Here is a 16377-nt window from a genome sequence, read left to right as displayed (position 1 = left end):
GAGCTTCTCAACAGTTTCTAATTATGATACTTTACAAATAATAAGAACATGTCTTTCAGAGTAATTCCAATTTGAAGTAAAAGGGAAAATAAAAAATGCAGCAAGCTTCTAGTTTTTTAAAAAAATTTGTGTTAATTAACAATAACGGCAGCCGCATCCAGCAAGAAAGCACATTTGTCTCCATTTGTTGGCAGTTTTATATAATACTTAGCCCAGGACATTGTCTGACTGGTGTAGCCTTGGCGCAGCTGCCAGAACGGGGTGAACATAATGAGGCCGGCAATCCACTTCATCACAAGCGGTGTCACCAGCAGGGCAAGCTAAAGCCAGAAGCCAGTTGTTATGTGACATGAAATACCCTGTGTACTCGAACATATACGAACAGTTAGTTTAGCAAGGATGTTTTAAGAAGCGATAGTGGTCATTCATCTAGGCCTGATAACCTTATTGCTCCTCCAAGATTTGAAAAGACAGAATTTTCACCAGTCTACTTGCCCTTTGAATGAACTTCAGTAAAATTGTTGGCCAGCTTTCACGCAGGGCTGTGGAGGCACAGCGTACAGGATTTACGTGACAAAAATAGTGAGGGAAAGTAGAATTCTTGAAAAATTCTCTTGCTGCCAAGAAGTATAGAAACTTGTAGCCTGATTTTAGAGCTATTACTAAGGCTAATGTGCAAATATTGAGGGAAAGTCTCTTTGATCTGTGCTGCATACTGGCTGTAAATACAGTCTACAGCTAATTGCTTTTGGAATGCTAGTAGTCTTTACATCTCAAAAAACATATGGCACTGAAAATTAAAGTAATTCTTGTTTGCAAACTAAAATGGTGTACTTTTTTTTTCTTTTTTTTTTTTTTTCTTCATGTGAACCTAAAACCATTACTCTTCTGGGTCTATTCCAAAATACCTTTAAAACATTAGGGAAGTGGAATATTTGTAGGTATCTCATGGGACTCGGATACTGGGTATTTAGATAAAGATGTGTACTCAGTTATTCAGTTGGCAAGAGTGCATTTTACCAAAGCAAGATTCACCCTTTTCTTCACAAAGATCAACAACAACTAATTTTTTGCATTTCTGACAAAACCAGTGAGAATGTGATATTTAAATGTTTGGTTTGTTGGGTTTTTTTTAGTATTTTCAGGCCATGTATTGTTCAGGCATGCTGAGATTACAGCTATCTCATGGTGACCTGTCCAAATAGAAATGAATAAAACCTTGGTATTGATTTATTTATGCATATACTATGAATAAAAAAGCTGCAGTTCTCTTCCAATCTAGTAGAAAATAAAAGTAATAATGTAACAATAGATCAAATATTACAGAAATCATATAAGAATAAGTGAACTACTTTTTCTGGCTTTTGTGGTACAGGAAATAAAAAACCAGCTGTGATTGAACACTGCAGCTTGAAATGTGTAAAGACTGAAAATATTTTATTGTTGCTATTACAGGATAAGAAGGCTTATCTGGACATCATCCACACGTATATGGAAGTCCATGGAACTGTTCATGGGACAAGCACCATTTATATTCCTGGCTATGTAAAAAACCATGGCATACTCAGCGGGCGGGATTTGCAGTTTCTACTGAGAGAAACCAAAGTAAGTTTGTCAAGAAGGAGTAGTGGCGGAAATAACTACAGACAGTGTCTGAAGTGCATGTATTTCACAAAAAACCCAAGCACTTCATTTGCCGTTCAGTTCCTTCATCTACTTCAGTTGTGGAGAGAGAGAGCAAAAGAGTGTGTTTTGCCTGTAGCCCCACAGTCACGGGAACTCAAGATAAAAGGATAGTATATACATTGAAATAAATAAACTTTTGTCCTCGTGGTTAGAATGCTTTGTGGGATTTTCTGTGTCATTCCCATAATCTCTGTGGCTCTTTACAACATTAAAGCACTTCAGTTATTACATTTAAATTGGATGTTTAACTTTCAGTTGGTGAAAGAAGTGGTTTGTGTGTTTAAAATCAGCAAAATGTGTGGAACTGCATCACTTACTCCCCATTGTTGATAGTTTCTTGCTGTGCACTTCTACAGGCGAGTCTATTAAAAAAAGAAAAGAAAAAAGAAAGTGCCTCCCAGTCTTCCCACACTACTGCAGAGGTCGCCTTTTTGAAATATTTGGGAAAATGATGGTAATTTGACATCTCTGTGTGACAGCTGTTGGCAAATTATGACTTTTTAAAGGCAACCACTGTGTGTGTACTTGATGCATACAGATACACATAATGTTGCAGATGAAAAGTCAACATTTACTTTCGTCACAGATAATACTGAGATTACACAGCTTTGCCTGTGTAGAGTATGAAATCACTGTGTTAATCATAATACTAATGTGGGAAGGATAGTGACAGTGTAATAACCCCAAGCACAAACAGTAACTTCCTCATGAAAAAAATAAATGTTCCGTTCACTGGAATAGTAAAATAAGCTAGTAGGCTTTATATAGGATTACTGAAGTCCTTACAATGTACGAAGTACAGTATGGTTATGTTTGACTAAGTCTTCCTCTAATTCTTTATCAGCCATCTTGCGTGTATTAACACTAAAAATCTTGGTTTTCAATATGAAGTATAGCTCATCTCGTTGTTATCGGTTATATTTACTGTGCTTTAAGATGCACTAGAAAGACACATTGAATTTTGGACAATTCAAGTTGATACATGCATATTCTGCTGCTCAGCGCAGTGCAGTTACGGGGTTTGTGACATGAGGTAGCCAGGCTAGTGACGCTCGGGCTCTGACTGGTAATTGCAGTATCAGATGGAAGATAACTATCTTGTGATTCTGAAGTACTCCCAAGGTCAGTAAGTTGCTTATTTTTCACAAATTGTATTTTTTTGAAAAGCATGGATCTACGCTGTATTGTTTTCAGAGTCCTATGAGAATTTTAGATTTTAATGATTTACTGTACTGCTGTTTTACGTTAGGTTTTGGGGTTTTTTTTCTTGCTAACATTGGTGGAAGTCCTTTGAGAATTTGCTGCATTTCTTGGTAGATGGCACAGAGAAATGTATCAGTATGTTTCAGAACCCTGTCTCAGGGTCATCAAGCCTTCTTTTTATCATATCATCTTTTTGATACAACCTTTCTTAACAAACATTTTTTATTAAGTCTGCAAGCAGTATTTTCGTATGGCTTTTCTGAACTTTTGGTAGCAGATTTGCAAATATGTGTTTTCCTTTAAGAAAGTTATTTATTCATGGTGCAGCCAGGCTAACAAAGCTTAGACCTGATGATAGCAGTTAGGAGTCCATCAGTTTCTTCTAATACTTATTGTCAGGCAAATGGGATTGCAATGTATTTCTGATGTTGCAACAAATGATGTGAAATTAAATATGACTTACGGCATCATGGATTTCAGTTATTATTCCAGTTTAATATTGTTCCATTATGTCTAGTTTAACAGAAGAAGGTGAAACAGCAGCATCCTGAGATTGAAAGTGGAAACTGAGGTTTATCATGTAATTTCTTTAGACTTTTTCAGTTGGAGGCAGATTTTTGTGTTGGTGGGTTTTGGGTTGTTTTTTTTTTTTGCTAGCTGGTGCTTAGTATCTCATAGGTACACTGTCCTGCTTTAGCAGATGGTTGCCTCTCAGTGTTGATCAACAGATGTACTTGCTCTAACACAGTTTCAGGTTTTGATATCCTTTAAAAGACAGTACTTGAATGTAGCTTAGCATAAAACACCACTCACCTGTCTCTGCCAGCCATCTGCTGCCTGTGTAGGTCAATTGTGTTAGTATCAAATAGATCATGGATTGAATTGCTAAAAGAAGTGCAGGTTTTCCACAGAAATCAAGCTGACTTGAATGGGAGCTTTGTGCCCTGAGTGTATGTGTGCACGTGCATCCACTGATGTTCAAGGACACTTTTTAACCATAATCACTTTAATCGCTAGGCAACATGACCAGAGCCCTGTAATGAATTTAGTTATGGGGTTTTGTCACTAGACAATCAGTGTGCTTAAAGTATGTGAATAATCGGAGCCGTAACTCCGGGACAGTAGCATCTGTAGGTACAATGCTCACTTGAACCATCTAGCCTGTTTGTTGTCTCCAGGCAACAACCTTTGTCTTTAAGCTTCCAGAAACTTTCAGATTTTTTTCTTTTCCTAAACATATGTTTTGATACCCAAGGGCAAGGATTGTCTTCCATTGCTTGTGATTTCAACATTGTGTTAGCAAGTTTTTATTAGGTCAACTGACAAATGATCTAGTTTTCAGCAAGTCAGAGGTAAATAATAATTTAACAAATCACACAGTTTGTACTCAGAAGTGTGGGTTTGTGTTGCACTGGTTCTTTTTGCCCTTGGACAGCAAAATACCAGTAGGTGATGGCTCAGTCGTGATTCTCGATCAGAGCTTTGCATTCCTAAAATCTATTTGGTCTCTCTGCAGTAGCTGGTATAGGACCTAGCTCTTCTCAAAAGCATGCAGCTGCCATTTCATTCTGGTATGTACTATAAAGCAATGCATTTCAGAATAAGTGCGTTTTCCAAGCAGGAGGGGGCTGTTTGAGATTCATCATGGCTAGTTCAGCTGTGTAGTGCATGACAAAAACAAGACATGTCAACAGTTCCTAATGAGAAGATGTAAAGCCATTCATCACGTCAGAGGAAAATAGGGTAGGCAAGTTGGCAGCCTTGCTGCCAACTTAGGTGGCTTCTTGCCAAGTGGGCAGCTGGGGGAGTTGGACCAGACTCTCTTGGAAGAACCAGTACTGAATTCTTGACAAATAGTCCTCCCTTCGAGAAAGTTTCAGATGCAACTTTTTACTTCAAGTCACTGTGAATTTTTGAGGGAATTCAGATTCTTTTACTAAGTGGAATTTACAGTTTCTGAATGGCGATTAATAAAAGTAGGAGCAACACTCTGTTTAGACAGAGAAAAATCTTGTTGCAGTGTTGGATAAGCAGGAATAGGAAAACAAACTTTTTTTTTCATGCTGCCTTTTATGAAGTAATATATTTTTTACTTCCACACGCTTCACAAAATCAGCTGAAAAGTCATTAACTAGTGATTCTATTCTAAAGTTGCTTCAATCCCAAAAGGATTGACTTTTCCAGAAACTCTTTTATATTCATGAGAAAAATACATCAAGATAGTTAACCTTTGCTACGCTTCTCTTTCTGTAGTTCAGAAGAGAATATATAAGTTCAGTAAGAAGGCATACAGAAGTGGTGATAAATCTACCGACCTGACAGAATAAATTAGATAAAGTGCAGTAATGTTAGAAAGGGGAAAAGGAGGAGATAAACACTCCTGTTTATGAAGCTATAGCATTTAGTCTCTGGAATATGATTTTTTTCTCTTAAATATTCAGATAGTCTGAATTAGTGTCAGTGAAGTAAAACATTCAGTCCTTATTTTATACTTTTGGCTATAATTCAGAAAGACTGTTTGCTCAAGTACTCATTTTAATAATAGTCCGATCTAGTGCCGTAAACTCCACAAATAAATTGTTGAGTGTCAGCTTGAAAGTCAGTGGTTTCCGAAAAACAAAACCAAACCAGCCTGTTTTTTCACGGGACTGATTGTGAAGCGCTTTTCACGTCAGGCAATTCTCCACTTAGCTACTGCACCATGGAAGAAGGGCTGCTTACGTTACAATCAGAAAAGAATGGCTGGTCTGGTGATTGCTGGCCAACTCAAAAGCCCGAAATTCCAAACCAGGGGTTCAGTTCACTGCAAAGGCAGAAAAGGTTCCTGAGGAGCCTTTCTTATGAAAACCAAAGTATTTGTGCTTAAAGGTTTCAACACCTGTTTTATGCAAGGTGAGATTGCAGATACGAACTCCCTTTTTTGATTCCTGCAGACCTTACAGGCACAGACCCACCTGGGTAGCAGACCTTGCAAACAAGGAAATGGTTTTAAAAAACCCAAACCACACCGCTGTTGCGATGATCATTTTACATCTGTATTCGCTGTTATCTCCTTCAGATAATACTTCTATACTGTAAACACCTGCTGGCAATCATCACATCATATGGGGCATTAGCATACATAGCCTACTGTGGCATGTGCCCACTGAAAGCACTGTATGAAAAATAGCAGTTCTGGCTTTCAAAAGCATTTGGAAGCTGAGAAAAATGCTCACATACAGAAAATGAAATGGTTTCAAGCACTAATCAACCAGTAAAGCATAAAAGAATTCTACTTTGCATAGCAATTCTGCTGCAGCAAACAAAACAAGATCATGGCTAACATTTTTGAACTGTGTGTACCCGCAGTTACATTAGCAATGTTGTCAGATCTGGAGTTTTGCATTATAGATCTTCAGCCGTAGGGTGAAGGTGCCTCTCCACAGTGGCCTGTGTTACCAGACATAGCATCCAGTAAGAGAGTACCCTGAAAGCCATAGTCAGCACCTTACGTGGTGGAGGCAACAGCGTATATTTGTATCACAAAATAGTGGAAACACAGCCTGTTGTAAATCTTTACCGGTTTGTGGCAGAAAGTCTTTCACACAGCCTCAGCTCTGCTGCAAGTGGATGCTTGCTTCACTCGGACCTGAAAACTGTTGCTTGTTATTTCTGCTTTTTTCTTTTTTTCTTTTCCTTCCCTGCTTCCTTTTTACATAGTGGCTTGCAATATTTTTTTGCATACTTCTAGGAATTACCTTGACAGATTGTTTTAGCCTTTCTGGAAATAAGTCGCAGGTAATTCAAAGGTTTAGTAAATTAGAGTATCCGAAGAATAAGATACAAAAATGACCTGTGTTGCTTGCATTCTGAATCATAATGAATGTGACTTTCTTGGGTGGGGCAGTTAAGATATTCCTCAGTTTTGCTGATTTTTCTCAGTTCCTCTTTATACTAAAAAAAAATAATAGCTCCCTAACTAAGGAACGTTAATAAAGGACGATTTTCAGGAGCAGAGTCTAGATTCAGTTTGGGAATTTCAGCTGACCTGGTGATGATGTGATGGAGAGTGGTAGAAGATTTTTGAGGGTTGATAGAAGGAGCTGGCGGGGGCTGCAGACAGCTGCGAGCCAGGCTGCAACCTCGGGCCAACAGGCAGCACATAGACATGCAATCAGACATCCATCCTTCCTTCCTTCTTTCTTCAAAGGTATGGTGCTGCTTAGAGGTAAGGTTGGAAAATGGATGCGAAACAGGTGGTAAGCTATTTATTATAGATTAAGTGTTGACAGTGTGCTCTGCGCTGTCAAAACATAAAACCATGTTTCTTTCCCGATGGAGTTTCCTCCTAAATAAACGGATCAGTCAGACACAGAACTGTTCAGCAGTGCACAGCAGCAGATTATTAAAAAACTTAAAAACTAAGCAAACAAACCAGCATTCTGCACATAACAGACAAACACAGGACCGTAGGAGAATTGATACTTCAGATGGTTTTAATTGCTGGGTCTCAGCTGGTTTTCTGCCTGAACTAAGGAGTAGTTTAAATAAATAACATTATGTGTGCAGATTGCATTAAATGGTTTAATGTCCATAGTTCATTATTTTCAAGAGATTACCTTTCTTTAAATTAAGCCTCTTTTGAGATGAAATTTAGTATATATTTTTTCTAACTAAGAGGTAAGGTATCTTATGCCATATATAAACCCTACATTGAGATAATCTGTGGTGGAGATAGTCTTTCAGATCTCTCTCTTTTTGTTGTTTTTTTGGTGTTGTTTTTTTTTTCTCAGCCACTGGAGAGTTTTATTTAAGATTTAAATCTGCAAGATAGCCAAGAAAGTTTTTGCAAGTAGGCAACCTTTTTAACCTGAAAATTGAAAACTGAAATAACAATATTCAGCTCCATGCAGTGAAAATTGTACATCCTCAACTATGCTGAGAAGCGTTAATATTATTTTTAAAATGAGCCAAATCAGGATTTTATACTGTTGTTGCCATAGGTTGGAGAGAATTGATGCTGCAGTGCCTGGCAATGTCTGTGCACAGTACTGACTACAGGTTTATGCATCGGTGTTAAGATCAGCTCCTAGAAAGGGCCATCGGTTTTGAATCTTCTGTTACTAGGATTTGTTTCCATCTTGCAGAAAATTTAATGCAGGATAGTATAATTTGACTTCTTTTAATACCTACATCCTGAATACATGATTCTAATAGTTATGAAGATTGCTTTTTATTCTCTTGAAAAAAGCAGTGGCTGTCTATATATGTTAAGTCATGCAGCAGTGCTGAGAAATTGCTGTTACAAATCACAGCTTGTAATCCTCCTGTTATACACACACATTCAAATAAAGGTGAAGAATCCTATATTTAATTCAAGGGTTTTAATTATGTTCAGCCAGGAAAGGGGTCAAGATCCACATAAAAGCCAGACAACTCTGAAAAAATATTGAATTTCTTTACAAGGGAGAAAAGCACTGCCTTTTCTAGAGCACTTGTAATCTCAGCTGGTGTAAGAATAGCTTTGTAATAAATTTTTTCTCCTTCAATTTACCTTGGGGGCGTTGAACCTTCTTAATCCTATGCAAACTCTTGCTGCCCAAGTACGGTGTCTTCAGCTGCTGTTTGCTGCCATCTACCGTTTTAATTAGAAGACTTAATCAGTTGGCCAGGAGTGTGTGCATGTTGGCAGAACCAGCCGGTTAGCTGATGTGGGAGAAGGGAAGACAGTAGCGTAGCTGTTCAGTGAGGTTGCTGCAGTAAAGCCCATACCTGCGAGAGAGACCCAGCAGTTTTATTTCAACATCAATCAAACCACCAAATGACTTTTTTTTTCCCAAAAAAAATTACTGAAAGGGTCTGTTGTTGCCTCAGCTCTGTGAAAAAACACCACAGTTTACTACAGATTATTGTCAAATGTCTTTTACAGGACATTCTGTTACTGCTTGGGTAGGAGGGGGTGAGCTGCTGAGTTTTTCCCATTTTCTTTTTAATGCTACATTATTTTTAGGCTGGTACATTTAGGATATGTTATTGTTTATTTTAAGTTAGCTCTTACATTTCAGTTTTTGTAAAGAACAAAAACTAAGATAGTCCTTGTTTTCTATTTTTCAGCTATTTGTTGGTCTTGGATTTCCATACGAAGGGCCGGCTCCTTTAGAAGCTATTGCTAATGGATGTGCTTTTCTAAATTTAAGATTTAACCCGCCAAAAAGTAGCAAAAACACGGAATTTTTCAAAGGCAAACCAACACTCCGAGAGGTAAGCTTTCTCAAGCTTGTTCATTTCTTTATTGAAAATTGTGATATTTTTTTTTAGTAACACAATATAGAAAAAACTGCATGCTTCATAGAATGGTTTGGGTTGGAAGGGACATTACAGAACATCTAGTTCCACCCCCCTGCCCCGGTCAGGGACACCGCCCCACCGCCCCACCACCCCACCACCACCACCACCCCAGCCCAGGCTGCTCCCAGCCCCATCCAGCCTGGCCTGGAGCACTGCCAGGGATGGGGCACCCACAGCTGCTCTGGGCAGCCTGGCCCACCGCCTCGCCGCCCTCACATTGAAGAATTTCTTCCTTATCTCTAATCTGAATCTACCCCCTCTTCCAGCTTAAAGCCATCCCCCCTCGTCCCATCACTACACGCCCTTGTAAGAAGCCCCTCTCCAGCTTTCTTGGCAGCCCCTGTAGGCACTGGAAGCCGCTGTAAGGTCTCCCCGGAGCCTGCTCTTCTCCAGGCTGAACAGCCCCAACTCTCTCAGCCTGTCTTCCCAGGAGAGCTGCTCCAGCCCCCTGATCATCTTCGTGGTCTCCTCTGGACTCACCCCAACACGTCCACGTCCTGCTTACATTGGGGGCCCCAGAGCAGAACACAGTACTCCAGGTGGGGTCTCCTGAGCACCAAGCAGAGGGGCAGAAATCCCCCCCTCGCCCTGCTGGCCTCGCTGCTCGTGACGCAGCCCAGGGTGCAGTTGGCTTTCAGGGCTGCGAGTGCACATTGTTGGGTCATGTTGAACTTCTCATCACCCAACAGCTCCCAACGTCCTTCTCCTCAGGGCTGCTCTCGAATGTTCACTGTTTATTGCAAAAGGTGTGCAACTGTTGTTTTCTTTAGCCATTGATGGGATTATCAGTCCTTACTTTTGTAGAAAAACCAAGTTTATTCATTAACATATTGTTAAGCTTTACCTCTAGTTTTGCCTCATGTGTATATTCTGCTGCTTCTTATTGATAGATCGTAAACTGAAGTTTCTTGAAAACCTGATGTTCTGCCAAGGAACAGATCATGTCATATGATACGTGATGTGTCATTTGAGAGTGGTTTTATTTTGTTGAAGAAACAAACATTACTGTGTACTGTGCAGGAAGTAAAAAGATGTTTAAGTAAATTATAAAAATGGCATTAGTGAGTAGTTGTGTGTATGTTTTAGGATAGGGTTTTTGTTCCTCCAGAAAAGACCTGCTCAAGGCACTGTTGAGCTATGTTGTTAATGGTCACAGCCCACTGTGTTTGTGGTTAAACACTGAAGATGTTTAGAGAACTGACTCTTTAAGAGAACAGGAAAACCAAACCTCAAGCTTTCAAAACAGCCAGTTTGTGTTTAGCTCTAGTAGGAGAAAAAAGAGGCTAAGTAAACTCGCCCCTCATCCTGGCACTGACTTTGGAATAGGTAAAGTGTAGCCTATACCACTTGCAAGCATTTAACGGTCACGTGGCCATTTTTGACATTAGTACTTTTTGCCTGTGACCGTGTCTTGTTCATAGGTGTGTATAAATGTATTTTCTTTACATACTTAGCTGAAGGGAAAGTCTTTTGGTAACAGACAATGAGAACCTTGCACAGCTATATTTCTCAGTTCAAGTTTACACTTGGATATATAAATTGTGTACTGATCAGCACCAGCTAGCTGATAAGCAAAAGACAGTTTCCTGTTTTAAACCAGGAACATAAATTCCTTATGATTTTATGATCCAGGACTCTAATTGCCTTTCAGCCTCTTATACATTCAGCTCGTACAGGACATGAGTTCAGACTCGCGCCTTCTCACAGTTTGCATTGCCAACAAAGGAGATGGCAGTAATGAGGGAAAAGTCTGTTTGAACTTTCTCCTTGGGCATGGCACCTTTCAAAGCTTTTCTTCTGTGGGTCGCTTGACTGTTCCATTTCCAGTTGTTCTGTACGCAGATGCTGTAACTGGTCAGACTCAGTAAATAATCTGGACCGACCTAACTCTTTATTCGGAATTTTAGTGCTTGGAATGCCATGCTAAGCCCCACTGGCACGTGGCTGTGAACCTGACTTGCACAGAAAAATAATCCCTATTGACTGCTTTAGTACAAAATAATATAATGAACGTTATTCACAAATGTTACTGGGTTCACATGCTCTGCTGAGCTATCCTGAGAGTAACCTTTTCTCTAACTGATTTTCACAACTGCATTTAGATCCGATTTCCAGTAATCCATGTGCTTGTTCTTTGGGATTAAGAGTCAGTAAATGTTTCAGTTTTTTCAAGTGTTGATGGAGAACAACAAGAGCTTGTTGGTTCTGCAAATTGATTATCCATAGATGAATCTGAAGATAAAGCCTGTGTTCAGTACTGTTGTAAAGTAACCACTGTAAGTCACTATTTCTCTCTTGTCCTAGGTAGAATTTACTGGGTTTGGGGGGAGTTAACTGTTTCCCCTTTACCCCAAAGATGGAGTTCTGTAGTAAAGTATCTGTACAAAACCTGAAAATGACAATTTTCATTTTAGCTTAGCAGTTGTTTTATCTTGGGACATGATTTTGCTGGGGGAAAGAGGCAGGGGGGGGGAAAATTACCTTCAAGCAGCTTGTTTTGTACCAATATTTTTTTCCCATTCCCTCTACCCTGTCCCCAAAAGAAAACAAGAAGACATTCTATGCTAAATCTAGTTGAAATGTGTATTTGGTGGGTGTGGTTTCATTCATTTTATGCTTTTAGGAAGGAAAAAAGACCTGAAATCAGAAATGAATTCCAAATCTATTTATAAGAATTCTTACAGATTTTAATTATAGGCAGAGGGAGTATCTCCTGAGTATCTGAAACATTAAACCTTGGCTAATTAAAGCATTTCAGTATTGGGAAATAGTCTTAATATTTTTTGAGAATATAGGTGGAGAATAATTGGTGCAATAAAAGTATGTTACTCTTAATACAACAGCTACTAGTCTGAGAAGTTTAGTAGTTCATCTTCCAGATCAGATCTGGCTTTAACATTGCTGTTTTGTCTGAGACAGTAGAGAAAGAGTGGTCTAAGGCATGATTCCTAAAGCTTTGTGGAATTTAGAGCTCTGTGTTACGTTCATAGTTTTAAAGGTGCAGTAGGTTTTTTGTTATTACTGAAAGCAGCAGGAATGTAGCTTTGGCCATTTGAAGTCCAGACAGAAGTGCCCTGGGAACTCGGTCTTGGTAACCCAAATGTTTAAGTCCATACAGCAGCGGTAGAAATACTATCGAAAAAAGGTTAGAATATGTCAGTCTTCGAGATGTGTTGGAGCTTTTGGAGGAATTTAAAATACACCGATGGGAGCACAGCACAGGGGGCTGCAGGTGAGTGCAGGGACCTGTCTGTGGGCAGGAGCAGCCGGAGTTCCTGGCCCAGCAGCCGCAGTCCTCCAGGCAGTCCCTGAGCTCTCACCACCCCATGCCCTGCAGCCAGAGCCCCTGGAGCACTGCTCTCGGATATAATGACAAGACTGGCTTCTCTTGTCCACAACCAAAATGCAATAGGCAAAATTTTTGTAAAGTAGTTTCTTGCGTTGATTGAGGAAGAGTTTCAAGTACAGTGTATGCCTAGTGCAGGACAAGACTCCAACAGGTGCAGTTTGCTGCTTCAGATCTTTTGCACGCTCTAGATTTTTCTTTGTATCATGCATAAACAGGCAGCTGTATAAAAGTTGTCTATGGATAATTTGTCCCGTAGGAGGTTTTTTGTATTTATTTATGAAGCAATTGTCTTGTGAGGCTAGTGTGAAAAACTCCCTTCCGCAGCTTTTGCTTCTCTCAGCGTGTTCATTTGCCTGTTCTCACTCCTGTGCAGCCTTTCATAAAATTACTTTGTGCTGTCCAGCTAGTTCTGAAAGTAATCTCTGATATGATTTTTCTTAGTTATCTACTTGTGTATTTATTGAATATGCTTTCTGACAAAGTGGTGAGCAAAACAACAGTAAACACTGAGGTCAAGTTGCTCTTGTACTATCAGCAGCGAGAGTCAGAATTCATCCTAAGTGATAGAAATGAATCTTTATTCGCTGCTGTTCACAGAAGCTTGGAAATGTTTGAAATTCGAAGGAGAAACAGGGTGAGGACATTGTCTGAAGTTGAGATGGGATGAGGATGACATCTCTTGAAGCGAGTCATGCAGGTCTAACCAGGACTAGTAGCAATTATGGGTTGTGAAAAAGAGAGCGGCGTGGAGAAGCAGGGTCATGTTGAAAAGTAGTTTCAGTAAGCATCAAGTCTTCTCTGATGTGGGTTGTTAAGAGGATCAAAGCCACAAATTAGAGGTGCATAGATGTTACTTGTGATCTGTGTTATTATCTGATTTTCAGTTTTCCAACTAAATTCACTCTCTATATTTCAACACAGAATATCTGAAAGATAATTTAGAACGAATGACGTTTACTGTTTTCCTAGCTGAATTCCTGTATTAGCCTAGTGCATTTCGTCCAAAATGATGAAGAGGGTGAGAGGGAATGATAGCCTGACACATTAATTTTTACCAGTATTGTTTGTTTCTTCCTTTCAGTTGACGTCTCAGCATCCCTATGCTGAAGTTTACATTGGGAAGCCCCATGTCTGGACTGTAGACATCAATGATCTTTCTGAAGTTGAGAAGGCTGTGAAATCAATTTTGAATCAAAAGGTGAGAAATGTGTCCTCACTTTGTCATCAGCACTTGTGGGTATATTGTGTGCTGCATATAGAGTGCTTCCTGATGTTAGTCTAATTAAAGCAGAGTACTGCACTGTGGTAAGATACGGAGCAGGGGAGGCGGGGGGAGGGAAATTGTTATTACATATCTGTGGTATCTGATTATCATGTTTTAGTACTGGATCAGTCAAGTTTTTACCTGAAAAAAACGAACATGAGTGAATTTGTATAGAAATGTGAATTTCCTATGTAAATTATACAGCAGTCTGTTCCTGTGCATTCAGTGTGGAAGTTGCCTTGTTGATCCTTAGAGCATTGCAGGCTGTCCAAATACATGCTCCACTCCTTTGACTGATTTTCTAGCCTTGATGTAACCGCCACTGAAGTGGTTGTGCACTTACGGTGTGGAATTGTAATGAGAGCACTTCAAGCGGAAAATAAAAAGTTTGAAGTGATTTTCAAAGATACTGCATTCGTTTTTTGTCATAATGTTTTCTTTTTCACTTCAACTCCAGAACTGAAACTTAGTTAAAGCCGGAGCTCTGGAATCCCGTAGGGTCTCAGGCTAGCTTTATATCTATAGCTTTGCAGTATACCCTGAGTTTCCTTAAAGATAATCACTAAGCAATTTTTATTGCCTTTGCAAGGGAGAAAAAAATCAGCGTAAACTGCTGATAGTTTTGTGAAATTGTGATTTGCTAATGAGTTTGTTTATTGTTGCTACTTAAGCTATAATGTAGTATTTGCAATCCAAGCAGCTACCATGCAGCACCTTACAAAGTTAATTTAAACAAAATAACCTCTAACCTTAACACACATTGTTTCCACAGATTGACCCTTATTTGCCCTATGAATTTACCTGTGAGGGAATGCTTCAGAGGATGAATGCATTTATTGAAAGACAGGTATGAACTTCTGTTGTGGATGACTCCTGTTTTATGTTGGGAAGGGAGAACCCTCTCCATTTTGAAGCTTCTCAGTGTTGTTGCTGTTCAAGTAGAAATAACAGCTGGGCAGCCCTTGGTGCAAAGTAATTTTTCAGTGTATATGTGAGTTCTTTAACTGTCCACACACAAAAAAATCTTTGGATCATGAAGTATCACATAAATGTAGAGATACTTTTGTGGTAGATTTGCACTTAGGCTAAAGCCTCTGGGTGGATGTTTCAAGTATTTAGTTTCAATCAATAAAGCTTTAAATGGTTTGGGAAATGGTTACTTAAAGGACTTTCGGTTCCCGTGCATTATTGCCAGCTGAGAGCAGCAGAAGATACTGAGTTGGAGTAATAAACTGCAGCGATTTACATGGGATCCTGATTTCTAGAAACTGTGTTTGCTGGGCCTTCTGGCCAAGGCCAGATCTGTTGCAGCAGCAAGCTCTGCCTTTTGTTCTGGCTGCTGCAGAAGCGAGATAGGAATCACCTGTATCTCAGATTATTGCCAGGATTTCTTTCAGAAGCACTGATTCTGTTCCTGTACCTGCATTTCTTAAAAGTTGGGGGGGTATTAAAGATAGTAATAAAGAAAGACACAGCTTCAGGTCAGAAGCGTAGATAACAGAGCTATTTCCAGTTTCCTGCCAAAAAATGCTTTAAGCTTTTTGTTGCTGCATTGAAGGCATAGCCTGTCAGAGCACCTCTGCTCCTTCTGATTCTTCTTACCCGAGTTAGCTCTAATGGAGGGGTTTTGTCAATACAGGATGAAATCAAGTTCAGTGTAAGGGAGAAAGACACAATCCAGAGGTAGCGTTCATGGGGCAAACCTGTCTCTCCCCCCTGGACCACCCCCAAGGGCTGAGCCCTGGCCTGTACTGCCTGCTTCTCGGAAATAAATAGAGCATTGTAATTTTGTTCATTGCTTTGACTAATTGTCAAAAACTGTTATTGTTTCACAGCCCCCAGGATGCTCAGGCATCATTATTAGCACTGTGGCTGATTAACACGTCAGATGAAGGAAAAGTAAAGGCTGAGACTTTATGTTGAAGAGTATGTGGTGGGAGGCAGGCAGAACAGAGAAAGCAGCACAAGCCTGGAACAGGAACGAAGGTGCCTGGAGTTGGTCTGGGTCAGAGGTTGTGGGGTGCATTAACTACGGGACTGTGGCCTTCAGGGGGTGTTTGAAGGTAAAGAGGATGGGGCCAGATACACTTGCCCGCAAGTCACCTTGTAAGATGGTGAATCTGTAGGATTTGAAGTTGTCCGGAGTCTCCCTTTTGGGGTCTTGGCTCAGGATCAGGAGGGAGAACAGTGTTCACGAGAAAGGTTTTGTGAATTCCCTGAATCTTCAGATCCGGCAGCTGGGCTGAAGATCTTTAAGGTCTGAAGTAAGAACTATTCACAAATTCCCGTGAGCTGTGGTTCCGCGTTTAGCAGAGCCACCTTCAGCTGGATTAGAACAGCTTTCACTCCTTCCTGCCAGCAGCCCAGCCTGGCTGTCAGGTGCATCTGTGCCATCTGCTGAATCCACCCCTTGATCCTGTTTGCTTTGTGGCTGCACAAACAGTTGTCAGCTCTGCCAAGCAGCCAGCGTAGGGTGGCAACCCAAGGATGGGGCTGCTTGAATTGGCACTGCCATCGAAGGAGCAGCCAGGCAACTGCAGCCGAAGCA

At 40.2% G+C, this 16377-nt stretch overlaps 1 protein-coding gene across 2 annotated transcripts in view; it reads left to right on the top strand.

Moving 5' to 3' along the window:
- Positions 1–16377, top strand: part of MGAT5 (alpha-1,6-mannosylglycoprotein 6-beta-N-acetylglucosaminyltransferase) — a 132327-nt gene that overhangs the window by 104897 nt on the left and 11053 nt on the right. For both annotated transcript variants that reach the window (XM_040603513.1, XM_040603512.1), the window contains 4 exons: positions 1456–1605; positions 8983–9129; positions 13647–13763; positions 14602–14676. In XM_040603513.1, the coding sequence (XP_040459447.1) occupies positions 1456–1605; positions 8983–9129; positions 13647–13763; positions 14602–14676 (489 nt within the window). The remainder of the gene's footprint in view (positions 1–1455; positions 1606–8982; positions 9130–13646; positions 13764–14601; positions 14677–16377) is intronic.

Source organism: Falco naumanni, chromosome 8 (assembly GCF_017639655.2).
Source record: "Falco naumanni isolate bFalNau1 chromosome 8, bFalNau1.pat, whole genome shotgun sequence".
NCBI lineage: Eukaryota > Metazoa > Chordata > Aves > Falconiformes > Falconidae > Falco > Falco naumanni.
This window is presented reverse-complemented; position numbering and strand designations above follow the sequence as displayed.